General features: G+C 46.2%; 1 protein-coding gene across 9 annotated transcripts in view; it reads left to right on the top strand.

The window, feature by feature from the left end:
* The window catches only part of ITPR2 (inositol 1,4,5-trisphosphate receptor type 2), a 4412221-nt gene that overhangs the window by 3739453 nt on the left and 646085 nt on the right, over positions 1-26683 (top strand). For all 9 annotated transcript variants that reach the window (XM_069628470.1, XM_069628469.1, XM_069628465.1 and 6 more), the window contains one exon: positions 24447-24554. In XM_069628470.1, the coding sequence (XP_069484571.1) occupies positions 24447-24554 (108 nt within the window). The remainder of the gene's footprint in view (positions 1-24446; positions 24555-26683) is intronic.

Genomic DNA, 26683 nt, shown 5'->3' with positions numbered 1-26683 from the left:
AAAGTGCCTTTATTGTCTTCACCCGCATCACGACGCGGATGGATGTGAGATCTGCTGCAGCTTCTCGTCAAAGACCAGGAAGGATTGTCACCGGAGGGTAGTGGCTTGGATCAAATAGGAGAAGGTCTCTGACGCGGTCTCCGGGCACAGTCATGCCTCATCCAGGACCGGCAGGTCCCATGATTGAACTCCCTCTTAGAAGAAGAGGTTGAGGTCCTTTGAGGATGCTACAATGCTCCATCTGCTCCCTCGAAGGTTGCCACAGCTTTGGGATCAAGCTTGGTAAGGGGCTAGTCCCCGTCGCCTGCTCCATCAACAATCAGCTGTGAGAAACCAGAAGGTGTCTCACCCGCTAGTCGTCGGGATATGCCATCCAGGTGACCAGGACACGGCCATCACCTTTGGATCTAGACCCTTGGGGTGGACCAGTGCCGGAGGATCACCTGGGTGAGGGGTCTTCGGGGAGTGGGAGTGGGACTCCTGATGGCGAGACGCAGTATCCCCCTCCCTGTAACACCTTAGCCCCATCATACCTGGTAGGTTATTCGGGAATTTTACTCCCCCACTACCCCTTTCCCTTCACAAACACTTTCACACAGACAGCCCGCTCCAGGAGAAAACAGACTCACATCCGAGCATTGTACCTGACATGTCCCACTACTATGGTCAGGCAAGGTCAGTCAATTACTGGTAACCACTCACACGTGACTTCCATTAAGCTTCCCCACATGGATAAAAGTCGGCGCACGAGAGCACACTCTGAGCGAGGCAAAGCACACGAAGGAACAGCATTTTCCAGATGGCAGCTGAATGAGGGAAGAAAGACGGCACACCAAGAAGGGTGTGCAAGGAGGGAGATACCCTTGACCTTTCCAGCGAGAAACGGTTACTTTCCAGAATCCTTCAGATTAAAAAGCATAAGGCCAGGAAACCAGACTGAAGAATCCTGCATTGTGCGTTGGAGATACCCAAACCCTCCTGCATGGCTGACCGAGTCGGGGAGGAGCAGCAGCCGCTGTGGTACTGTCCTTGGCTCCTCGTCAAAGCATCGTCAAAGAGATCAACACAGCCGGGGAGTCGGGGAGACCGATGCAAGACCGGTCTGTGTTGAAGTCAAGGTTGCAAGTGGCAACATTGTATAAAGAGCGCAAGACCAAAGATTGGTAACATGCATGATGAAAGACGTGAGGAAAGCTTTAATACTGATAGATGTTTGAACTTTAACAGAGAAAGAAACATTACCAGTGTGACAGAGTGGTCCGGCATCGCAAGGGTGCTCAATCGAAGGTCTCTGTGAGGTATCCAGCCAAGAAGTGGCAGAAGCAAAAGTAAAAGATGAGAATGAGAAATGAAGTGAATCAAAGTGGTCTTGGGACGGTTTAAGCAAAATCCACTGCACAATCGGAAGTCTTTGATTTTTGATACAGGGAGGAAAGCTCAGAAAGTGAGATTACATGGTCCGAGCCCGAACGAGGGAGACCAATTGTGAACATTGTGCTTAAGGGGTTCGAGCCCGAATAAGGGAGATCCCCGGTCCGAGCCCGAACGAGTGGGAGACCAATTGTGAACATTGTGCTTAAAGAGGTCCGAACCCGAACAAAGGAGACCAATTGTGAACATTGCGCCTAAGGGGTCCAAGCCCAAACGAGAGAGATCTGTGGTCCGAGCCCCAACAACGGAGACCAATTTTGAATATTGTGTTAAAAAGGAGTCCGAAACTGAAGGAGGGAGACCCATGGTGAACAGTGGCCTCGAGAACTTGTGAATGTGAAAATCCTGATAAGAAAAGAACTTTGGTGTTTGTTTGTTAAGTCAGGCCCTCTGCAATAAGAGACTGTTATTGGGAAAGAGACTTTGGGAGAAGGCCCTGATATCTATGCTTTGAACTATATCCTCATGACAGAGAAGCCAGAGTATGTGCAAAGCTTGGGCGTGCCGCCTTGTCCCGTGCTGAATAAGTGGGGAAGGGAAGCCAACTGCTCAACGATCTTGACATATAATTTCTTGAACGCTTTTCTTTTTGCATACATTGTTGTCCCACACCATTTGTATTTAGAAGTAAGGATTGGCAATAGGTTTATTTGTATAGGCCCTTTTATTTTGACAGAGACTCCACTGGGACTGCGTTATTATTATTTGAGGGTCGTAGCTTGCTCCCATCCTTAGATTTAGGATTAGATCAGCGTTCAACCAACCCATTGAAGTTCAATAAACACCCTTAATCTGTGATCATTTGTGTCTGTCTTCACTGTTTGATATCATGCCTTCCTTATACAGCCTACGGGCTGGTGGGATCCCTCCATCTGCGAGGAAGTACCTAACCACTTCTAAGCACGAGTGTTCGAAGGACAAGTCATCGAAGGACCGAACTGCGGGAGGCCTGTCTGTGGCTCCCTCATCTTCGTTTGTGGCACGCGCCCCTTCAATGTCAAGTTTGTCTACCAGGACCACCACCTCATTGACGGCCTCTTTGTCAATGACCACGGCACTGTCGGCAATCGCTTTGTCAGTGACCCCCTCGTCAATGACCCCGTCGACGAAATTAGCTCTTCCTTTGTCGAAGAAGAGTTTGTCAGCGACTGTCGTTTTGACCATCACGATGACAACAACACCAAATGTCTCTTTACCACCAAGACCTCCGCCAGCAATATCAAACACGACCTCGTCGGCAGCAGCGCCCATTCTGCAGATCCCCATCGTTGCCTCCTTCCTGAAGGACTCGGGCAGGATAAGGGAGTTACTGCTGCAGTTGAACTTCCTGCCAAGACCAGTGAGAGTGTCTCCTTCAGCTCCCGTGGGGTCGCCGAGAAAATCTCCTTACATCCATACTAGTTCTGAGTATGACCTACCTGAGGATGTCTACTCGGACATGTAGGGGGCCAGGGACCCATGTCTGGGTCCTCAGGAGGGATCTCCGTGACATGAGCCATACCAACCATTTGCCCCTCCTAGGGTTTCAGCTTGGCTCCTGCACCATTTGCACCTCTACCTGTGCCAAGGGATATGCCACTGGACATCCTCACCACCCTGCACACTTTGGTTGCTGGAAATTCAGCAATGGCTGCCTATTGCCCTTGTGCTTGGTCCGGGCTGAAATTCTCCCATGTCACCAGCCAGGAATCCTCCCAGACTGACGCTGCCCTTTAGGGGGCATGCCGCATCTGGATCTTGACTTGGGGAATTGACCCTGGTGGAGGAAGTGCCAGCGCACAGGCACTGACAATGATATGGCTACCATGACTACTCACACTAATGTGTATGAGGATTATGTCCCTGCTGATGGGAACCTCTGGATATTGACAAGCCGAGCCGGGCTTCGCCACCAGACAAAATTGTCTCTGTGCACACCATCATCTCAAAGGCGCCCAAACTGTTCAGTGTAGTTGCGGAAGAAAAGAAGAAGGAAGAATTTCTCATCCAACGACTTGAGTCCTCAAGGAAGACCGTTGTTCCGGTTTCATTGTTGGACGTTGGGGAGGACAGATTGGCCATTTTGAAAACTCCAAGTGCAATTCTATCAAAACAGGACAGACTGGAGAAGAAATACCAAGTCCCAGACTCAGCTCCTAGATGTCTCAGGTTGCAGCCTTCTCCGGACTCGGTGGTGTCTGCCGCAGCCAGGAAACAATTGTTCAACCCCTCGTCTTCATACATGGTGCCCCTGGACCAGGAGGGCAAGAAGCTAGATGCGGTTGGCAAGCCATCAAGGCCGCCAATGCCCTCGCCATCCTGTCTCGTTAGGACAGGGAATATTTGGTACAAGCTCGGGCCTATACTGGATTTATTTCCTGATGACAAGAAGGCAGAGGCCCTGGCCCTATTCCAGGAAGGTGAGATGTGGCTTTGGTCACGCCATTAAAGTGGTGCTGGACAAAGCGGACTCGGGTTTCAGCCAGATGGGGAATGGTGTGAACCTTCAACACCAAGGGTGGATGAAGGTCACAAACATTTGACTAGACTTGCAGTCCAAGGTTGTGGACATACCTTTCGATGGAGACAACCTGTTTGGGAAGGCAGTGGATGAGACTCTCCAGGCTATCCAGACTGACACGAAGGTGGCGCGATCTCTGGTGCTCTGCAGCAGAGGAGATCATCCTTTCATTCCACGAGGGGGAGAGTTTCCAGGTCTTGCAAGGGGAATTCCGCCCCCTACCATCAGCCCTCCAGCTCCTCCACCCAGGAAGCCTACAAGTGTCACTCCCTGGCCTACGGCAGTGAAGGCCAGCGTCGTCGTCTGCAGGGCAGGGCCCAGACGCACAAGCAGGCCTGAACCGGCCATGGATATGCTCCCCACTTTCACACCCCAATTGGAGGCCAGCTATCGAACTTTGTCAAACAGTGGAGAAAGATCACTACAGACACATTGGGTGCTGGATGTACTTCAGAAAGTGGACGCTTTGGAATTTCAAGACTGGTACCCTCGTATTGCTCCTGTGCGTGTCAAGAACTTCACATGGCCCAACTCCTTGAAGTCCCAAACGTTCGGAATGGTTAGGTTGCAGCACATGCTCAACCAGCTGGAGGAAGGGGATTTTCTGGAAACTCTGGTCTGGAGGACGCATATTTCCACATCCCCATTCATCGCAAACATCGGAAGTTTCTTTGTTTTGTAATCCAGGGATGGCACCACCAGTTCAACCCCTGCCCTTTGGCCTGAAATCAGGCCAAGAGCATTCACAAAATGCGTGTCCCTAGTAGCGGTGCACCTACGCAACAATGGCAAACATGCCTACCGGTATCTGGATAACTGGCTCATTTGATCCGGCTCTCATGCACTGCCGACTCAGCACATAGCGGAGACCAAATGCCTTGTGACTTCGCTTGGATTCTCCATCAATTATCCGAAGTCCTGTGTGGTGCCATCACAGAACGCTCTGTTCCTGTGTGCCTGTCTCAACACGGTCACAAGCCTGGCAACTCCCTCAGAGGAGAGGGTGAAGGCCATCCTAGGGAAAGTTCAGCGGTTGTCAGCAGTGTCCATTGCAATAGTCTGGTCCATCAAGTCTATGTTAGGAATGATGTCTTTCTGCATCCATCTGGTCGTCTTTTGCAGGCTCCAGATGCGGCCTCTCCATGAATTCCTAGATGTCAGGTGACAGCATGTCCCAGGCACTTGGACAGACAAGATTGCCCTCAATCGGGCATTCCTGCAGGCTCTGCAATGGTTGGCGGTGCATCCGCATCTCACTGAAGGAGCTCCCTTTCAGATCCTGCCATACCAGGCCACAGTCACCACAGACGCCTCCCTAGAGGGTTGGGGAGCCCACACAGGACAGTCTCATACCAGAGGCAGCTGCCTCCCAGAGGAGAAGGACGTACACATAAACATCCTGGATCTCCGGTTGTTCTTCTGAGCCCTCAAGTCGTTCCAGCCTCAGCTACATGGGAAGGTGGTGCGAATCTTCACAAACACCACCACCATGTTCTACATCCAAAAGCAGAGCGTAACACGCTCCTCCACTCTCTCCCTGGAAGCTCAGTCCCCGTGATGCTGTACCATTCTTCAGGGCATGGTCCTCATCCTTTTTCAGCTGGCAGGCACGAAGAACACCAGCTACGGTCTTGCCCTGAGTGAGAACTTCAACATGCGCAGGTGTCTTATCTCTTCGGCAGGTGGGGGTCCTCCCCAGACTGACCTCTTCACGACAGTTGTCAACTCCAAATGCCTGAAGTATGCCAGCAGATATCCTCAGCCGAGGAGGCTTAGGGATGCCTTCTCATTCCTGTGGGATGGGCTCTTCCTGTAAGCCTTCCCTCCAATTGCGCTCCTGTTACATGTGATCAACACACTGAGATGTTGCCATTGCAGGATGAACCTCATCGTGCCGGCGTGGCTGAAGCAGATCTGGTGCCCGGATGATCTCCATCTGTCAGTGGCTTCATCCATCTGATTGCCTGCATTTCCCAACCTTCTCTCCAGAGATAACAGAACAATACTACACCACGACCCAGCGTCGCTGAGCCTCGCGACATGGCTCCTGCAGCCCTAGAGTTTGGGCACTATTCCCTGCCGCTGGAGTGCAAAAGATCCTGACCAAGCTACCCCTACGTTTTCTTGTTACAGTCACAAATGGAAGCGCTTCACAGTGTGGTGTAGGACTAAGAAGATTACGCCTCTGCGGATAATGGCTCCCATACCTGCTTTCGCTGGTCAAAGCTGGACTAGCTCACGCTTCCATCATGATTCATCTGGTTGCCATATCCTGGTACATTCGAGCTCCCGGTGGTCCTTGCCTGTGGTCACACAGTCTCGTTAAGGAGTTCCTCAAGGGCCTCTTCAGGACTTTTCCGCTGGTGAAGGCTCCTACCCCGACTTGGGAGCTCGACGTAGTTTTGACTAAGCTCATGGTGTTTCCATTTGTACTGATGCATCAGGCCCCTTTGAAGTTTTTCTTGTGTGTGGAAGGCTGCTTTCTTGGTGGCCAATACCTCGGCTAGGTGATTCGGGGAGACCTAGGCACTCTCCTGAAAGCAGCCGTACTTGACCTTCACGCTACAAAGGTGGTGCTGCGTACCCATCCCACCTTTATGCCAAAGTCTCCTTCGGGGTTCCATATCAACGAACCTTTGGTTCTGCCAGTTTTGTTTGCAAACACTTCTACGTCTGCTGAAAGGACATTGCATTTGCTGGACGTTGCTCGTGCCTTGAAGTTTTATGTGGCAAGTACAAAGGATTTTTGGAAGATGTCTCAGCTGTTTGTCAATTTTGGACCTGTGGGGCACGGAAGACCTTGCCTAAGGCTTCAATATCCTGGTGGCTCTCTGGCTGTCTCCAGCTGTATCATGCACTGTCATCGTCTGGCCAACAGACCTCTGCCAGGCCGGCCGAGAGCCCACTCCACCAGAGCCATTGCAGCAACAATGGTGTTTCTCTCTGGTGTTTCCCTGCTTGACATCTACAGGGCTGCTACGTGGAGGTCCCCCCACACCTTCACAAGATTTTACTGCGTCAACAGGGATTCCAGGGAGGAGTCCTGGGACGGCCAAGCAGAGCTACGTGACCTGTTTGTTTGAGGTTAGTCTGTTCCGAGTTAAGTGTATTGCTTCTGTTGAGCCTTGCCATTTCCTGTGGATATGTATATGTACTGTTGTGTAATCCTTTTCATGAGCATGTGAATCCATGCAAGACCCCATGCTGGAGAAGTTTTAAGTTACTTACTTGTAACTCTTGTTCTCCAGCATGGGTCTTGCATGGATTCATATGTGAAACCCTCCCTTCTTCCCCTCTGGCTCATCTTGGTTCATACTGCCACTTTTAGCATGCAACCAAATCTAAAGATGGCCCCCAGGGGTGGAGCTTAGGAGGACGAGTGCTATCACCTGGGGGCAGTATGAAGCAAAGGACAATGATTGGATATAGGGCAGACAAGCAGTTTTCAGTCTAAGTAAAACTGCTTTCGTTTCACCCAGCGTTCCCAGCCTTACGACAGCGAATATTCATGAGCATGTGAATCCATGCAAGACCCATGCTGGAGAACAAGAGTTACAGGTAAGTAACTTAAACCTTATCAGATCTCAGCAAAGTCAAAGGACATTTGATGTCTTTTGTTCTGTTATTGCCATTGATGAGACAAAGACAACCAACATCCACCACCCTGTGTTGGTACTTCATTAGAGTATGTTTCCTATTTGATCCAGCTGCAGAGGTTGTTAAAGGGTAGACACATTATCAACAAGGCTGTTCCATGAGGAGGGGCGTGGCTTGCAGCTATGGAGTAGGTCGACTCCCGAGACTGCTCCCGCCTGATCCTCAAGAATCTGCATTAAAACTAAGCTTTATTGCAGAGTAAGAGCCTGACAATGCATGAGACTCTCTGGAGTGCCCAGCTGGAATTAGGAGTCAGGCACTTTTGCTGATGACTTGGTATCAGGCACGGAAGAGGGAGAACGCTGACGGCGCCTGGTGATGAAAATGGTGGCCGCGATATGAGGCAAACTACAGCAACAAATGGGAAGAAGCCAGGAAGGTGAGAGAGCCCCGAGAGCCCCAGCGGCGAAGCAGCAAGACAAGGAGGGACAGCATTGACGCGGCGAGCAACAGCGGAGCGTGTGAGGAGGAGGAGGGATGCACCCGAACAGAGGAGGCCAGCCGGGAGGAGCCGCGAGAAGGAAGAAGAAAGAGGTATCCAGTCAGGGAGCACAGGCTGCACACATGGGGCCCAGACAATGCTGTGCATCACAGACAAGTACGAGGCGCAGCACCCCTCTGCGGAGCACTGATCCCTATAAGCAGGACACTGGATGAGGGAGCATACGGTAGCGAACCGGAGCGGGTGGTGACATTTCGGGGCTGTGTCCCTTGGCAAGCACGGGTGGAATGGAGCCGGTAGGGCTCAGCGGGCCACTGCGCCCCCGCCCTTCTTCAAAGAACGAAAACACCTGGTGAGAGGCCAGAAGCAGAGGAGACACAGAAGGAGGACCCGGGCCATGTAGTGAAAAAGTGGAAGGATCCCGGTGATCTGAAAATTCTGAAGCACTCCTCGGGCACAATAAAGGACTGGCGACTGCTATTAGCCACACTGGGGAAGCCCCAGAGATAGGTTTCAGCATAAGGCCTGCTCCAGGCAGTGACTACAGGCAAAACACTGGAGAACAGATACCAGATACTTGTGCATGAGTGGCCACATTAGCCTCTAAGTGTCACCAACTGCTTTAGCATGTGACAATTATGCATGACACTCAAGCATCTGTGGAGCATCAGACACGATTAATACATTCACGGGCAGAGATTCTAAAGCAGGGCCCTAGGCTTATAACAAGAGTGGTCCTCTGCTGAAGCGACAAGGAGGCCGGACGCCTCCCAAATTGGCCAAAACAAAAGCGAATCAACCAACACTGGACAACTACGCCAAGTCTATGCAACAGGCACCAGGGGGAAACCCGGACCCAGTACAAGCGGAAGGAGGGGAAGCCATGGAACTGCACAACCTGGTGATGCAAGCTATGGAAGGCCTCATTGGGGACACAGATAGCAGTGGTGCAAATAGATGTGGGACTGCTGCGCCAAGACGTGCGTAACCTGGCAGAGCGCACTACCACTCTGGAAACTCAGGTGAAGGGGAATACAGGGGTGCTCCGAGAGACGCATGCAGATGTTCATTTCCTGCAATAAAAGGTCAGCCTGCTGGAAAACAGAGGGGAAGAAGTGGAAGGTCGAGACCGCAGGAACAATATATGCTTAGTAGGCCTGCCTGAAGAGGAGGAGGGCACAGACCCCACAACCTACATAGAGAACATGCTACTCCAGGAAATCGGCCTGGAAATCTCACACAGGGCTTTACAATCGACAGAGCGCATAAGGCACTGACTAGGTGCCCCTCCCCCCCTGGAGCACCCCCAGGACCGATAATCACCAAGGTCCTGAACTATAAGGACAGGGGAAAAATACTGGCCTACTCCAGACAGGGAGGAGCACAATTTTCAATGGCCAAAGTCAGACTCTGGGTAGCAGGTCTGAAATACATGCTGATCTACCCAGCGCGCCAAAAAGTTTTACACAAAAACAGAACCTTGTTCTTTGACCTCCCGGAGGAGGCACAAGCATTGATGGACAGGGAGAAGATAAGCCCCTATGAAACGGATGAAGCAGGTGATCATGTGTGACAACAGGGGTTCTCTACATAGTTGGTGGCCATGCAAGTCTTTGACCGACTGGCTGTTTCTTGCTGTTCTGCCTGGGGCTCTGATAATTCCTGAAGTTCATCAAACTCCCATGTGAAGAATGGAACATCTCACTGATGTTCCTTGGAGCTTATACTTTATCTACATGGCGTAACATGCTAATGGTCAACGTTATTCATCGAAGGAGAAGGACCAGATCTATAGCAGGGGCCGCCACGCCCTCCGATTTCTATATTTTGTACCCACACGCTGTAAATTAGCCTTCAGTGCAGCTACTGGAGACAAATGCGAGGAGCGGATATGCCGGAGCAAGAGTAACAATGCTGGGCTGTTGTTTTTGGTTGGGGTTGTTGGGGAAGTTAAAGTAAAGTCCTTTGCAACCACTTGGACTCGGCCGCCCACTTCTCGCAGGAAGCGATAGGCTGGATACAATCATTCCTAAACAATAGGACCATGCCCGTCTTCTACACCTCAGCATCTGCTGACCCCATTCCCATTACCTGTGGGGTGCCCCAGGGTTCATGTGTCTCCCCCACACTGTACAATATATTCGTGAAGCCCATTTCTGATGATCTTGATGGTCTTGGTATCACCTACACCAACTATTCCGATGATTCCCAGATCCTCATACCGCTGACGGGAGATAATGACAAGGATTTGGCCTTGGTGAATAGAGTGTACCTCATCCAGGCATGGATGGCATCTCATGGTCTATGCCTGAATGATGCCAAGACTGAGCTCATAATCCTCGGCACCTCCACAACATCAGCAAACTCGGCCACAACTACTCCAGCTTTATCATAGATTGTAATACCATCAAAGTAGCTAAAGAATTCAAAACTTTAGGCTTTTACCTAGACAGCACCCTCACCTTAAACAACCAGGTCAACTCAATGGCCTCCTCTACTACCTACACATGTAAACTAATCAGAGCAGCCAAGCCCTTCCTCTCCACCAATAATTGCACCACCCTGGCAAGAGCCTTAATTTTGTTAAAACTGGATTATTGTAACGCCCTATGCTTAGGGACTAACAAATATATCACCAACAAAATCCAGATTCTACAAAATAATGCTCTCAGAACAGCACTGAGTATCCCTAAAAAAACACATCTGTGACATAAGGAGATTGAACAACTGGCTCACCACAATGGACAAAATCTCACTAAAAGTACCCTCACGAACACATAAATGCCTTAACAACGCTGCCCCACGATACCTCATAGAGGCACTCCTCCAACCGCCCCACAAGAGCTGCCAACTCCAACCTCCTGACGGTGCCTACATTTAAATGTTCTAAAACTGGTGGAAGCAGCTTCCCGGTGAAAGCTGCCCAACTCTGGAACTCCCTTCCTCCCACCTTAAGGGCAGATCAAACATATCCTCATTTTAGGCATACCTTCATCCACTGGATCAAGGAAAATGGCCGATAATACACAGACTGCCCGTTCTAATGCCACTAATCCTGTCCATTCCCTCCCTGCCTGTATTCACCCTTTTGTACACATTTTGCATGTTGTATTTTGTATTTTGTTCCTGTATATATTTTTATTTGTATATATTTGTATATAACTACACAGCAATGTAACTGAAACTGAACATTTCCTTTTTGCTTTTTGCTCACTGATACCCTCGGGTCTGGCCCGCATTATAAATAATAAAACAAACAAACAAACAAAACCCAACAGTCAGACACTACCATTGAATAAACCCCCCAAATCTTCAATGGATAATTATATTTCCATATTTGTGATCAGAAAAAAGGCTGGGCCGAAAGCCACTTCTAATATTTGTTACAGAAAATTCATTTTTTCCAACAGCATTATACTAACTTAACGAAACCAAAATTGTAATAATCCTTCAGTGTAGACACATGTCTGAAAATGCAATATGACTTTTTGGCATGTTACTTCATGAAGTTACACACTTTTCTTGTTTTAATATTTCCTGATTAATGTATGCAATTTGATTTTGGTGTCACATCAATAAGGAGTTTCTGACCTTCGAAATGCATTAGATTTCATGTTCCTACGTCTTGTAGTTCCAGAACTATGAATAATATTGGGTTTTACATATACAGTTAATGGTAAATAAAATGTGCGGTCTACACCAGGGGAAATGAACGTGCATGGGCATACCCTGTAATTCAAATCCAACTAAGTAATTCAATTTAGAGTCTCACACATGATTTAAATAAACAGCTTTATACAAGCACCACTACAGCCTCCCCAGAATGGGTTAACACAAACAGATTGTGGGGAGTGATCCTCTTCTGTCCTGTTCTGTTTGCCTTCGTCCTCACTTTTACCATCTGTGTTTCCACTCTGGCTTTCATTGTTAACCAGTTCTTCAGTTTCATCTTCTATCTTTACTTTTTCTACTACTATTTTTGCTTTTACCTTCGCTTTTACTTTTGAAATCTTACGTTACCTTCATCATCTTCTTGTAAAAATCACTTCGGTGATTATATACTCGTAATAAAAAAAAAAAATAAAAAAAAATAAACAGCTTTTGGATTCCAAAATGGCCGCTGTGCACTAAGGATGTGTGAATTGGCTCATGACAAGAATTGGCTCATGACACTAGGCAATCTGAAGAACTACTGGAACATTTGGCGAGCTCCAATCATAATTTGGAGATACAATGTGAAGATTTAGAGAACAGGTCTCGCAGGGCCAATATCCATTTTAGAAATCTTCCTGAATCAGTTGGAGACCCAGATTTGAAAGAAGTAATAATTTCTGTCTTCAGAGAACTACTGGTTAATGACGAAGAGGAGAAGATACCACTAGATCGCATTCACAGGGTGGGTCCGAAGAGATCACATCCTGGATCATGCCCAAGGTTTGTGCTGGCAGCAAGTGGAGACTACCCACAAAAGGAACATATCTTGAGGGCCGCCAGGCAAGCAGACCCTATCACATACATTGGCTCAAACATTCAATGATATCAAGATCTCTCCCCACGCACACTTCAAAAGAGTAGAGAAATGCAAATTGTAGTAAAAACGCTGCAATCCAAAAAGATACACTATATATGGACATTCCCATTTGGCCCTCTTCCTGCTTCCACCTGCGAGGCTAAAAACCTCGGGGTCATCTTTGACGCCACACTCTCCTTCTCTCCTCACAGCTCTGATGTCTCTAAGAAGTCCCACTACCAGCTGCACTTCCTCAGAGGTAGTCTTCCTATTCTCTCTTTCCCCCAGAAGCTCACCGTCTCCAGAGCTATGGATCTCTCTAGGCTGGACTATTGCAACAGCCTCTTTCTAAATCGGCCTGCCTCTACTCTCCGCCCTCTGCAACTCATCCAGAACAGGACTGTAAGTCTTGTCCTTGGCCTCAAGCCCAGGGATCGTATCTCTCCAGGACTGAAATCTCTGCACTGGCTCCTGGTGACTGCGAGGATTAAGTTCAAAACCCTCTGCATTGTCCACAAGGCCTTCCGGGGCCCGGGGCCTCAATACCTTCAACTTTCTCTTCCTAAATATCTTCCTTCTCGAGCTCTTTGCTCATCCGCCTCCAACTCCCTCAGGGTCAGTCGCTTCTCCAAGCAACGAGTTGGTGGTAGATCTCTTTCTTCGGCTGGGGCTTCTCTCTGGAACAGCTTTCCTGCCTCCTTGAAACTTGAGGAGAACCATCTATGGTTCAGGAAGCACCTCAAAACCTTTCTTTTTGCTTCTGCTTTTTCTCCTCCGCTCCCCTGCTGACCTCCTGGCTGAAACTGAAACTGCACTGGTTACCTGGCCACCCTCTGATCTCGGGCCCAGGTCCCTCCCCTGAAAGTCACACACACCTGCACTGCCTGCCTCGCAACCCTTGCACTTGGGGACTGTTTATGTATCCCTATAGTCCCACTACCAGCACTTGACACCTGATGTCTGCACTTACCTTTGCACTTGCCAACTGCTGGCCGTTACTTTACTTATTGTTATTATTCTATTCCCATGTACTGCACTATCCCCTCCCCCCGCACTTTTCCCCCTTCTCACATCCCATGCACTTGCGCTGATCTGAATGACACCTGGCGCAGTGGGATTGTTGTCTGTCCTCCCTTTGTTCCCCCTCCTTTGCCGCATCGCGCCTTGAAACACTTGTGTATAGGCGTGTTATAAATGCAATATCATATCATATCATATCATATCATTAGACAGGAGACAACATAGGGTCACCTCTCCAGCAGAAGGCATTGAAATGTTAAAAATCGATGAAGATGAAAGTGGCTCAGTTGAGACTCATCGTGTACAGGTGGGTCGGCCCATGTCAGAGATATCATGTAAAAGATTAAGCAGGGACATAGGAAGCCCAGGAATCAAAGGGGCAAACTAGACCAGCAAGAATCCTCGCCTTAAAGGTCCGCTGCACACTCCTAAAAAGTGACATTAACTAAGAGTTAAGAGGGGAACTTTTTGAGCTCTGTGCCAATACTTTATGCGAAGTTGAATGCTCGGGATGTGACTTTCCAACTTGGAATCAGTGGAGAGGAGGTGAATAGGGTTTTATGACACCCTATGGGAAACCCTGGAGGAACTGGTGATCCACACCGGCAGATTGATGATCGATGGTACTCTAGGTACATTGGTCATACCAGGGTTGGTGGAAGGGAAAAGTAAGGGTTTATTGGGATAAGAGTAACAAAAGCTGGGTGGGGGAGGTTATAGAGTTTGGGGAGAAGGGTGGAAAAAACACATTTGTTTAAGGAATCCAAATATGGATCAAGGTCAAGGAATTGGGCAATGTTTGTACACAGATTATTAAAAACTCATTGCATTCAACTGTATATCTCTTAATATTCATGGGGCTAAATACCCCCAGTAAAACAAAAATGAGAGGGGTTTCTAACACATAGGCCAGATGTATTAGCTTTTCAGAAACCCACATAAAACAGCAGGACAAGTCCCGACTCCATATAGGTTACTATTCCACTATCATTCAAGCTAATGCACAGAAGAAAACAGCTGGTGTTTTATTAGCAATCAGAAAGGGGGGTACAATTTTAAATTACCAATACTAAGGCGGATAGGGAAGGCCGATACCTATTTATCATAGCCGAAATTGAATCAACAATGATAACCCTGGTATCATTTTATGCCCCTAACGATGGCCAAGTAGTTTTTTGAGGAGGACTTTAACAGAGGTGGAAACATTCATGGTAAGAGAACGGCTAATATTTGTGGAGTTCAACGTGGCCTGGGACCCTCGCAGGGACAGAAGCGCAAGAACCCAATTCAGACATTCCCCTCCATCACAAGGGCTATGAACTAAAGTAGAGCAGCAGTTAGCTATCTCAGATGTGTTGGTAACACTGAAAGGGGCAGAGAAAGGTTATACACATTACTCCCATGTCCATAAATCATTCTCACATATCGATTAGATTTGGTCATCATCCAAGTTGCAGGGTTACATTACAAAAATAGAGATTCATCCTATCGCATTATCATATCACTCTGCCCTGGAACTGGAGTTTCTCTTTCCAGGATAACACAGGACATATGGTCATGGGTTTGCCCTTCTGAACTTTTTCGAGATTCGGTTGTGAGGGAGAAATTAGAGGAGAAAGATTGAGGATTTTTTTGAGTTAAACTATACGGGTGAGATAGCGATAAACACACTATGGGATGCTTTTAAGGCTATGTTTCACAGGGAACTCTTCTCAGAAGGGGCATGTAGACATAAACAACAGATGGCCTTTGAGTCCGATCTGGAGAGTGAATTGAAAAACTAATGAAAAAAATGGAAACGGACGGAGGCCTAGCTATCAAAAAGGCATATAGAAACGTAAGGGGCAGATTACAGCTTATGCCAAAATCAAAAGCAGAAAAAGGTCTATTATATGGCAAACAAAAATATTATATAAAAGCGAATAAAGCTTACCGACTGTTGGCCAGGTAGCTAAGGCAAAGTCAGACTTCACGTACAATTTTAGCAGTAAAAGATACTCACGGGGACCTGGATACAGCCACCCCACAAATACTTAAACAATTTGTGGAGTTTTACTCCACATTATATCAATCCGACAACCCTGACCCTATAGCCCAAAACACATATCTATGCTCAGTAAAGCTTCCAAATATCACACTGCAGGTACGTGAATGTTTGGAACAAGAGATAACAATCCAAGAAATATCACATATAATCCGTCGTCTTCCCATGAATAAGGCTCCAGGCCCAGACGGATATTCAGCCAAATGGTATAAAACGGATCTATCAACATTGGCGCCTAGACTACTACATTTTAATAATTCATTTAAAGAAACTAGTCATATAATGCCATCTATAGAGGAGGCTAAATGATCCTTTTTCCAAAATCCAGTAAAGACCCCACACAATGTGGATCATATTGACCTATTGGCCTGATTAACCTTGACGCAAAAATATATACACAAATTCTTGCCAACAGATTAGTAAATATTTTGCCGTCCTTAATCCACCCTGATCAATCAGGGTTTATTAAGCATAGACAAACTCATGATAACATCAGAATGGCTTGTCATTTGATTGAGAAAACGATTAAGAAGAGACAACCAGCACTATTCTAATCATTAGATGCTGAAAAAGCGTTTGACAGGGTGGAGTTGTCTTTTTTGTTCTTAACTGTAGAGGCTATGGGATGCGGTCCCAACTTTTTGAACATGATATGTGTGAATTATATAGACCCCAAGATTAGGTTATCAATAAATGGACAGATATTCACTCTGATTACGTTATGTCGTGGAACGGAGCAGGGATGCCCACTATCCCCTCTTTTGTATGCAATACATCTGGAACCCCTTCTGACTCAAATAAGACATTCAGTTCAAATACAAGGGATACCATTTGGGCCTGATAAACATAAAATAATGGCTTATGCTGATGATATGTTGATCACGGTTACAGATCTGGTTGACTCATTGAAAGGGGTTACACAGGAATTCAAAGAACTCGGTAAGGTGGTGGGTCTGAAAATAAACTTCACTAAGTCTGAAATATTGAATTTATCTCTCACACCCCCCAATGTAGTCCAGGTGTCCGTACACACTTAATCTGCATGGGCAAAGGATAAAATTAGATTATTGGGCATGTACCTAACCAACTTGTTACAGTCAATGTATAAAGTAAACTTTCCCCCTATCCTTCCAGAATGTAAATGTTTACGGTTGCACTGAGTCCCATTAACGATCTCATGGTTAGGGCGGATAAATGCTGTAAAAATGACGATACGACCCAAGGTGCTATATTTATTCCAGGCTCTCCCTAAAGATGTACCGCAAATATTTTTTCAGAAATTACAATGTTTGATTTCGTAATGTATTTGGAATAACAAAACCCACGTGTGGCAATGAAAACACTAATGAGTCCAACCATGAAGGGGTGTCTGGGACGTCCCAATTTTGTAGAATATTATCAGGCTGCACACTTAGGGGTGCAGAAAGAATGGGCATCTTCAACGACAGAGAACATTTGCGCTAGAATGGAAAAGGCAATTTGCGGCCCGCATATCGCAGAACTACTCTGGCTTCCAAAACAATACCGTCCAATGAATATGTATGCCAGTCAAATTACTAATTTTGTCAAAACTGTATGGCACAGGGTGGTTAAACACTACCAAATTACTACATATCTTTCCCTAGTTCACCAATATTTAATAATCTGCAGTTCAAACCAGGCTTAGAAAAAGGATCCTTTCCTAAATGGAAAGAAATGAAATGCAATAAAATCAAGGACATGTTTATGGGTACAGACTTTATTCAGTTTGTACAATGCAAAAAGGACATGTGGCTCACGGAAAAAAAGAAAGATTCCAATACTTTCAGGTACGTCATTGGTTGTTGGCTCCTCCAAACAAAGCCACAGCCCTTAGACTGCTAACTGTATTTGAGAAATTCTTGATTTCAAATCCTTGAGAGAAAACCCTAATTTCCAATTTATATCGCCTATTACAAGAGAAGTTCAAAGTAGATAGCCTTAATATATACAGATCAAGCAGCAGACACTGGGAATCTCGATATCCACTGAAGAATGGTAAACACTTTGGAAAGATATTCCTAAATTAACACATTCTTTACAGGTTAGAGAATCATGGTATAAGGCTATGCTGCAATGGCACTATACCCCTCACAGGTTACACAAAATGAAACTGATCTGCACTGATAAATGATAATGATGTGTTATTTATATAGCGCCTTAATCCAAAGTGCTTTACAAAGCACATATTTACATACAATATCCCCCAACCGAAATTGGTACTCATTTATCAACCTCAGAAGGATGAAAGGCTGAGTTAGCCATGCCGGGATTCGAACCTGCGACCTGCAGATCACACTCAGATTGCAGCAGCGAGCACTCAACCCGCTGAGCTATCTTACCGGCTAAATGTTGGCGGGAATGCAACGGTAAAGGTGGCTGACAGCATATCTGGTTGGATTGTCCTAAATTGGCTAACTATTGGGGAACTATTAATAAGCACATTCAAGGTATGCTTGGAAAACGATTGCGGGCTCACACAAAGGACATCTTGTTGGGAATTGTTTGTTTGTTTGTTTGTTTTATTATTTATAATGCGCGAGAGTACCCAAGGGTATCAGTGCGCAGCCTTTACAAGAAATTGCGAAGCTTGGTTACAGGTCATAGGTTATACAAAGAGAACAGTAAGTTACACCAAAATTATATACATAGCAACAATGAGGTACATAGATATTATGTACATATATACATGTGGGCACACGTGGTTACATTGTGTGTGGGTAGCATGAGAAGGGGACAGCCTGGCCTTGGAGTATTTTTGACGGCCTACATTTTCAGCCATGAAACTACCTTAGATCGGAAGTTCTGGTAGGGCGAGTCTACTCTGAGATTAGGTGGTAAGGAGTTCCACAGCTTGGCTGCTTTCACTGGGAAGCTGTTGCCCCCTATGGTAGCACATTTAAAGTTAGGGACAGAGAGGTAGTCTTTGTAGGCAATTCTGGTGGGTCTCAAGGAGGAATGTCTATGGAATCTATTGATCAGGTAAATAGGGGCAGCGTTATTAAGGGATTTGTGAGTGAGCGATGCAGTTTTTAAGAGAATTTTGTCGTTAATGGAGAGCCAGTTGTTCTGTTGACTAAGTCCTGAGATGTGGTCTCTTCTGGAGATGCCCATGGCTGCTCTGAGAGCATTATTTTGAAGAGTTTGTAGTTTGCTAGTGGTAGCCTTGGAGGATCCCAGGTAGAGGGCGTTACAATAGTTCAGGCCGGACAGTATGAGGGCTCTAGCGAGGGTAAGGCAGCTGGTGTCAGGTAGGAATGGTTTAGCTGTGCGGATTAATTTACACGTATAGGCCATGGATGAGGCCAGGGAGCTCACCTGTCTTCTGAAGGAGAGATTGGAATCCAGGTAGAAGCCTAAGGTTTTGACCTCTTGTCCAACCCTGATGTTGTTGCCATCTATCATAAGAGAGTTGTAGGCAGGGCCAAGTTTCTTTAAGCTGGGCGTAGTGCCTAGGATGATGAGTTCCGTTTTATCATCATTCAGGCATAGTCCATGTATGGCCATCCATGCCTGGATGATGATGCACATCCTATTTAACAAGGCCAAATCCTTTCCATAATCTCCAGAACGCGGAAGGAGGATCTGGGTATCATCTGCATAGTTAGTGTAGGTGATACCGAGATGATCCAAATCATCGAAAAGGGGCTTGGTAAATATATTGTACAATGTGGAGGAGACACAGGAGCCCTGTGGGATGCCACAAGTGATTGGTATGGGGTCTGCCGCCGCGGTAGGTGAGAAGACCCTCATGGTTCTACCGTTGATAAAAGAGGTGATCCAGGTGCTGGCCTCAGTAGAGAAATGAGCTGATGTGTGAAGGTGTGTGCAAAGGACAGAATGATCAACCAGGTCGAAAGCTGCAGACAGATCGAGGAGGAGGAGTAGGGCAGCTTGGCCGTTGTCTCTAAGCGTATCGATCTGAAATTTCAAGTCAATGAGAGCAGTTTCAGTCCCATGTTGAGGGCGGAATCCTGATTGTATGGTGCCTAGTAGATGGTGTTCTTCCAGGTACTTCTAGATTTGTACATAGGCAACCTTGTCCAGGATTTTTAGTAGAATGGGAACGGTCGTTATAGGCCTGTAATTAGTGGGTGTGGCTGGGTCAAGTGTGGGTTTTTTTAATAGTGGAAGTACCCAGGATTGTTTCAAATTGGTGGGGATGGAGCCAGTGGTGAAGGAGGCATTAATTAGTTTCGTGATGAAGGGGGAGAGGTCACTGGCGGCATCCTTGATGAGCTGTGCCGGTCACAGGTCTCCCTGACAGTTGGCAGGTTTCAGAGACAGGATGATTTTTTCTACTTCGATAATCGTGACTTTAGAGAAGTTGAAGCGAGTATGGTCTGTAAGCATGGGCTTATCTGGTGGTTTTGAGGGGAGAGTGTCATTAAGGGATACTTTTTTACGGGTGATTTTACTTTGGAGGGCCGCAATTTTATTTGCTAGGGCGCTTTGGATTTCTGAGCACCAGTTTTTGTCTTTGGTGCAGGTGTCAGGAGGTACTATAGGGGTTTCTACTTCTTTAAGGATAGAAAATAGTTCCTTCATGTTTGATTTCGTCTGGGATATGCGAGAGTCATAGGAGGTTCGTTTAGCCAGGTAAATTTCTTTTTTGTAGAGTGTGGCTAGTTTGGAGAGTTTGAGTTTATTTGCGGCTGAGGGGAATTTTTTCCAGGTGGTCTCACAGTTCCTTTTTTTGCTGCCTTAAATTTTTAAGGAATGGTGTGTACCATTTGTTGAGGTGTGTGTTCGGTTTGCTTGGTCTCAGTTTAAGGGGGGGCGATTACGTCTAATGAGGTGGCCATGATCTTATTATATTCTTCGACCAGGGTCTCTGGGTCCAGATTGTCTGGGAGTGTGTTGAGTGTGGGGAGTAGGTTTGGGATTAGTCCTTCAGCTGTCATATTCTTCTTGTTTCTTGTGAGGGTGGGCAGGGCCCTGCTAATGGGTGGGGGTGGAGGTCTTTCAGTTGAGAGCAGGAACGAAACCAGGTGGTGGTCAGTTCAGGCTAGTGGTGAGATGTTTGTGATGTTTGCTAGACAGTTGTAATCGGCCACCCAATCGAGTGTTCTGCCTCTGGAGTGTGTAGGTGACATACTTCTTTGCGTGAAACCTAGTTCCGAAAGAGTGTTGACTATAGTGCTGGCAGAATGGTCTTCAGGATCGTTGTAACCCATATTAAAGTCGCCTAGGGTGAGAACTTGGGTGGAGCTTGTAAGATTACTGGAGAGGACGGTGTTAATATGTTCGTTGAAGGTGCCCAAGGGGCCTGGTGGACGGTAGATCAAATGGATGTTGAGAGTTTGGGTGTTGGTGAATTGGTACATCGGAGGAAAGTAACTGGCCCAAACATAAACGTAAAGCACAGACTTTTTTAAGGGTGTCCGCTCTAGTGGTAAACGCTCAACATTGGAAAGATAAAGATCCTCCACACGTTCATGACTGGTTTATCGAGGTATGGAACTTTGTAGCCTTGGAGTGGTTCAAACAAAGTGAAGTGAAAAGCTACCTCTCCCTTGGCTCTCCAGCTATAGTCAAACCTCTATTTGCAATGCATAGACTTTGATTCTGAGAGGTTAAGAGGTGGGTTTTAGGTGGTTGGGAATATGTTTATTGTTCAAAAATGTGAAATGCCAAAAAAAATAAAATGAGGCTCTTTTGTTCTACTTACATTAGACCAACAGTCATGTTAGGCTTTATGATGATTGATGCTTCAGCATGTCATGTTAAGTGCAATGAAATAATTTGAAATTATCAATACAAATTAATGATTTTTACAAGCAGATGTTAATCTTTACATAGACAGCGGAGCTCCTGGGATACAGGTCAGCAGGCAAAAATCCTGCCTGTACCCTCTAGCAGACCTGAGGGGCAGGAATGCAGAAGACCTCCCTTCGGTGGGAAGATAGTGGCAAACAAATTAATTTCGATACCTTGGGATTAACATCATGCACACCCCTGTACTGATGCACGAGCACAACACCAAGACAGCGTCCCCTCTCTGCGCAAATTGATAGGCTTCTGGTCTAAGCTTCCCCTATGCATGATGGGTAGAGCATCAATTGTCAAAATGATTGTCCTTCCTAGATTCCTATACGGGTTCTAAAATGTGCACCACTACATTAATGTCCCCTTCTTTCGCCTGCTTGACACACTGCTTCGAGAATTCCTATGGGGAAAAAACAGGCACAGATTGGCACTCTCCACACTGGTCCTTCCATATAGACTGGGAGGAATACAGCTCCCGAACCTGGAGAAATATTATTTAGCGGCACAACTTAGCTTCATGAACAAGTGGCTGGCGGATGACACCACGTCAGAAAAAACCTTACTGCGCCAAATGGTCTCCCCAATACAACCGAAGGAACTTATTTGGGTACCCAGACAGCTCCTGAGGGAAGAGCCTTTACTAGTTGAACTGGGTAGGAAAATATGGCACAGGTCCAAAACACTCCTACAGGCGAAACACCAATATTCACTGGTAATTCCACTGATCGCAGACCTATGCAACTCTAGTGCAGATCTGAAGATATCAGACTCTGGGAAAGAGGCAGAGTTTACGCCTGGGGGGACCTATATGCAGGGGGCACCTTTCGAGAGTTCACTTCCCTACAGGAAGAGGACGGCATGCCTAGCGGCCAGTTCTTATGGTACCAAAGAACTCGCAGGATAGCACAGGCTAAGTGGGAGTCCTGGCCTGAGGAGCCAGAAGTAGACTCCCACGTGACACTGTTATACAACCTCGGGGAGGGAGACCGATATCCCAAATATACATCCAGCTAAGTGCCAGCCCGAATCACCGCAGTGCTACACTGAGATCTAAGTGGGAGGTAGACCTGGGGACGTCAATAACCGACAAAGAATGGGACAGGGCGCTTACTTACCCCAAAGAAGTATCTAGGAATTCCAGGTTCCGCCTCATACAGCTAAACGTGCTATACCCGCACGTACTTAACCCCACACAGAATAGCGAAGTTCAACCCACAGACACTACCCAACTGCATCTGGTGCAACACAGATGAAGCAGGCCTCTTTCACATGCTGTGGAGATGCACAAAGGTGCAGGGCCTCTGGGCGGGAGTGGAGCAAGCCTGCAAAAGGGCAGGCATGACACGATACAAATGGTCCCCCAGCGAATGTCTACTGGGAACATACCCCAGGCTAGCTAAATCCAAACATACAATGAAACTTATGGACATGGCTTGCGTGCTAAGAGAACAATTGCAATGGCCTGGAAAAGACCCGCCGGCCCACAATATATAACACATGGTACAGAGAACTGGAACGCTGGGTGGGTGCGGAAACCAAAGCTTGGGAAGACAGCGTTGCCAGATCTGCAGATGGCACAAGCGAGGCACTAGACGCCTGGAAAGAACTAACGTGAAGCATGTTTCACCCCTCAGATGACATGCCTCCATGAATGCCTCCGCACAAGTACAACAGAGACTTGCCACCCACGGTAAGGTAGAGACTTATATGTCTCTACAGCACCCAAGCTGAAACACTGCCGGAAACCGACTAGGACCCCCTGTCTCCCCCGCTCTCCAAACAACCCCCAAATTGGAACTGCCCACATTGGAACACATTGTCAACGAATGGAGACAGTTAATGTAGTTTATGTTTCTCTTTTTTTTAGTTCTTCTTTCTTTCTTCTTTACTTCCTTTTTCTCATGAACGAATTAACAGAATTGCTATGTAACCATGACAAAATGCCAATAAAGAAATTTAAAAATATATAGACAGCGGAGCGCGAGCTATTAACATTTTAAGTTATTTTTCAAGGGTGCCGTGTAAAATGTTCTCCAAAGTGGCGGACTGGCTTGCTCCGTGTTGAAACTAGGGTCAACCCAAAGTTGCCACAATATAGTGCTGTTAAACACAAGTATTCTTTTAGCCAGTAGAACCATTACTTTTTCTTCATTTATAATAGTATCATTTTTTTCCATTCAACATTACTTCCCATGGTTTGAATGCAAGGCATTGTGGGGTACAGTCCACTTAGGAATTAGCTGTGTTGCATTTGAAAGCAATTAGTACGTTAGTTGATGAAAAAATCACAGGTGAACACATTGGCTTTATGCATTGGTTGACATACATATTTCTATAGTGTAGGCCAGAGTTATTTCCTTATTGAATCAAATTGCAGACTTGTGCCATTCGCTTTTCCAGTGCTGCAGGGTGTAGTCTTTTGGTGCCTCTAGCTCTACATATAGGCTGTCTCCATGTTTTTAGCGTTAGGTGCTTTCCATTTTCAAAAGCGGCACCTAATCACCTGCTTTGTCAGGCCAATATTTATTCCAACAGTGTAGGTGCCACATTTGAAAAATCAGTACAATTTTTCAACACTTCTCGCTTTACATGCAGAGAAATAAAGTTAATGGGTCAATGTTTCACCATCATTATCTTAGCATTATTGAACCAGTCTACCAATATTTCCCCTAGCCTGCTTGATTTTAACTATTTCTTTTCTGGTGCATGCCCAAATAATTACCCAAGAGCAATAGTCTTTTTAGGGGCACAGTGAGTCTGAGCACTGTTTTCCCCTTTCGATGAGACAAACACTTCATCCCTTAAAATGCTGAAAGATGACCTATTGTCAAAAATCAATGTTGGCATAGAAGTTGAAAAAACAATTGCCCATTAGACTTTAGCGGGGGTATATCACTGGGAACTAACAGGATGAGAGGCAGTAGGGATTGTGAAAAGAAAATGGATTTATTTTAAATGAATGTATAATTGATATTTATTGTTAAATGCATCGGTTTGACAAAAATCCTCGAAATGCATGTCTCTACAATACCAACTTAATATTCATTTTTTTTAGCTTGCATGTCACAACAAAATATTGCAGCAGATGTTAAAGCCAGGGAATGATCCAGAAGAAGGGGATCAAGCCTTAAAGTACTATGCCAATCACACAGCACAGATTGAGGTATGTTTCAAAGGAATGAATCCCACTGTGTTTTAAACTGTGTTCTGTATTGCGTCAGGCATGTTCCAGAAAAACACTGTCAATTGGGTATGATTTTGATTTTCCTGCTGCAGGTAGGTGTTTGATGTCCACATGTATTTTCCTGTTGCTGGTATATGCAGCTATGTTATGTATGTATATGATTTCCAATCCTCTTCAAATGGAACCTCCTTATGCAGCTGCTTGTGAAGGATTTCTTCGTCTGAATAAAGTCACAAGTGGAAGGTGTAGAAGGTAGGCTTTCTCTATCAAATACCTTAACATTCAAATACTTTGTTAGAACAAGCCTGTTCAATTGATTTCACTAATCGATGTAGCTGGTTTGATAATGCCTTAAATGTTGTATCAGTGAAAACAGCAAGCATTAGCCATTTGACTCTAGTGATCTCATTATAAGCTTGACAATATTAACTAGGGTAATTACTGTTCCTGCATGAGGTAACTGCAATCTACCATCACATTTAGAGTAGTGGTTATGATATTTCCCATGTGACAAAGTCCACTGCCTCTTTCTGGGAACCACCAATGCAAAGACTGAGTGGGTTGTTCCTCCCCACTGAGTCAGTGGATGCTTAGACCGGGAAAGGTGTTGGGAGGAAGAAAAGTATAATATTTCTCACTCACACAATGCTACCAGTAAACTGAAAGTTATAGAAAGCTTATCCAGTGTATTTCCTGCACACAATTTACATGCTGGGAACACCATGGTCCTCAGCTCAGTACAGGCCTCATCACGAAAAAGGTCAGAACACCAGAGCGAAAATCTAAGAAGACAGACAGGTCAGATATAGACTGAGTCCAACCCCCTGAATCCAAAGCAGCCCCAGGTGCACTCAGGGAAGCTAGCTCATCTGAGGTCTCACTCACTCAATACTCACAGGAGCAGATCATCTGAGTAAGGTCCACATTGTTAATGCAGCTAGCGAAAGTGTTCAAGTTTGGGTTTCAGGAGCTCACATTTGGAAAAGCCTGAAAGGGGTGAAGGAAGCAAAGGCTGGAGAGACAGAAGAGACTAGCCAGGTTGTGGCAGGGCAGTGGCAGAGGAGTTGGTAACATCATGGGGGATAGTAGATGTAGGATGGTGGTGGTGGAGAAAGGGAAGGAGGTGTTGGTAACATCGACAGTGGAGGGTAGACAGAAGGAGGTGACAGTAGTGGAGAAAGTCAAGGAGGAGTTGGTAACAAGAAGAGTGGCATGTGCATAGAAGGAGGTGTTGGTAGTAAAGAGGGTCTAGGAGAATGTTTTTACTTTTTTTTCTAGGAATAGAGAGGTGGCAGAATGAGGTGGTGGTAGCAAAGGTTGAGTTTCAGAGGATAGCATTGAGATGCGAAAGCAAACAGAAGGTTGTGGTCTTAGTGAAAACGTTCAAGGCAGATGTGGTTACATCTCAAGGTGAGAGTTGACAGAATCAGTCAATGGAAAGGAAGAAGATGAATGGAGAAGTAACAGAAGAAGCTCAGAGAAGTGGAAGCAATCAGTAGAAGTACAGGTTCAGGAGGAGGAAGGGATGACAACATTCATATCCAGAGTCCACTCAGCCCAACCCAGGTACCAATCTCTAGCTCTCCCTGTCAACCATGACCTCAAACCCATCTACTGACTCAACTTGGTGCCAGAGTTATTTGTAGGGTATGGGACCCCAGAAAGCCCACAACTAGTCTAGATGAGACAAGAGAGTCCTGGTCATACTTAAGCCTGAAATGGCAGAGAAAGGGAGGTGAAGCAACCACCTAGGAAGTGTCAGACAATTGTTCCAGGGACCTTAAGATCAAACTACCTGCGCTTGCGGGAGCCATTTCTTTGGACAAGACCCTACTAAGTATTTTTATTATTTCTTGTGGGGAGATCAGTGCTTTGGTATTGGCTAGCCTCTACTTGTAACTTGTCTCCAAATAAAAAGTAGTACATTGTCTATACTTGGTCTCGGCGCCCTTCTCTAGGTGCTGTATGTGACATTGTTTATCAAGACACATTGGACTCTACTGGGGATAGGCAGAATTAGCGCATGCTCTAATTCTGCCCAGTCATTTCCCATAATTGTAGGTAGAGGTAATACTGCCATTTGCAAGCAGAATTGTTCAGGTGTATGA

Source organism: Ambystoma mexicanum, chromosome 12, assembly GCF_040938575.1.
Source record: "Ambystoma mexicanum isolate Mex_15411 chromosome 12, UKY_AmexF1_1, whole genome shotgun sequence".
In the NCBI taxonomy this organism is placed as follows: Eukaryota; Metazoa; Chordata; class Amphibia; order Caudata; family Ambystomatidae; genus Ambystoma; species Ambystoma mexicanum.
Note: the sequence above shows the minus strand (reverse complement) of the source record. Positions and strands in the feature narration are given on the sequence as shown.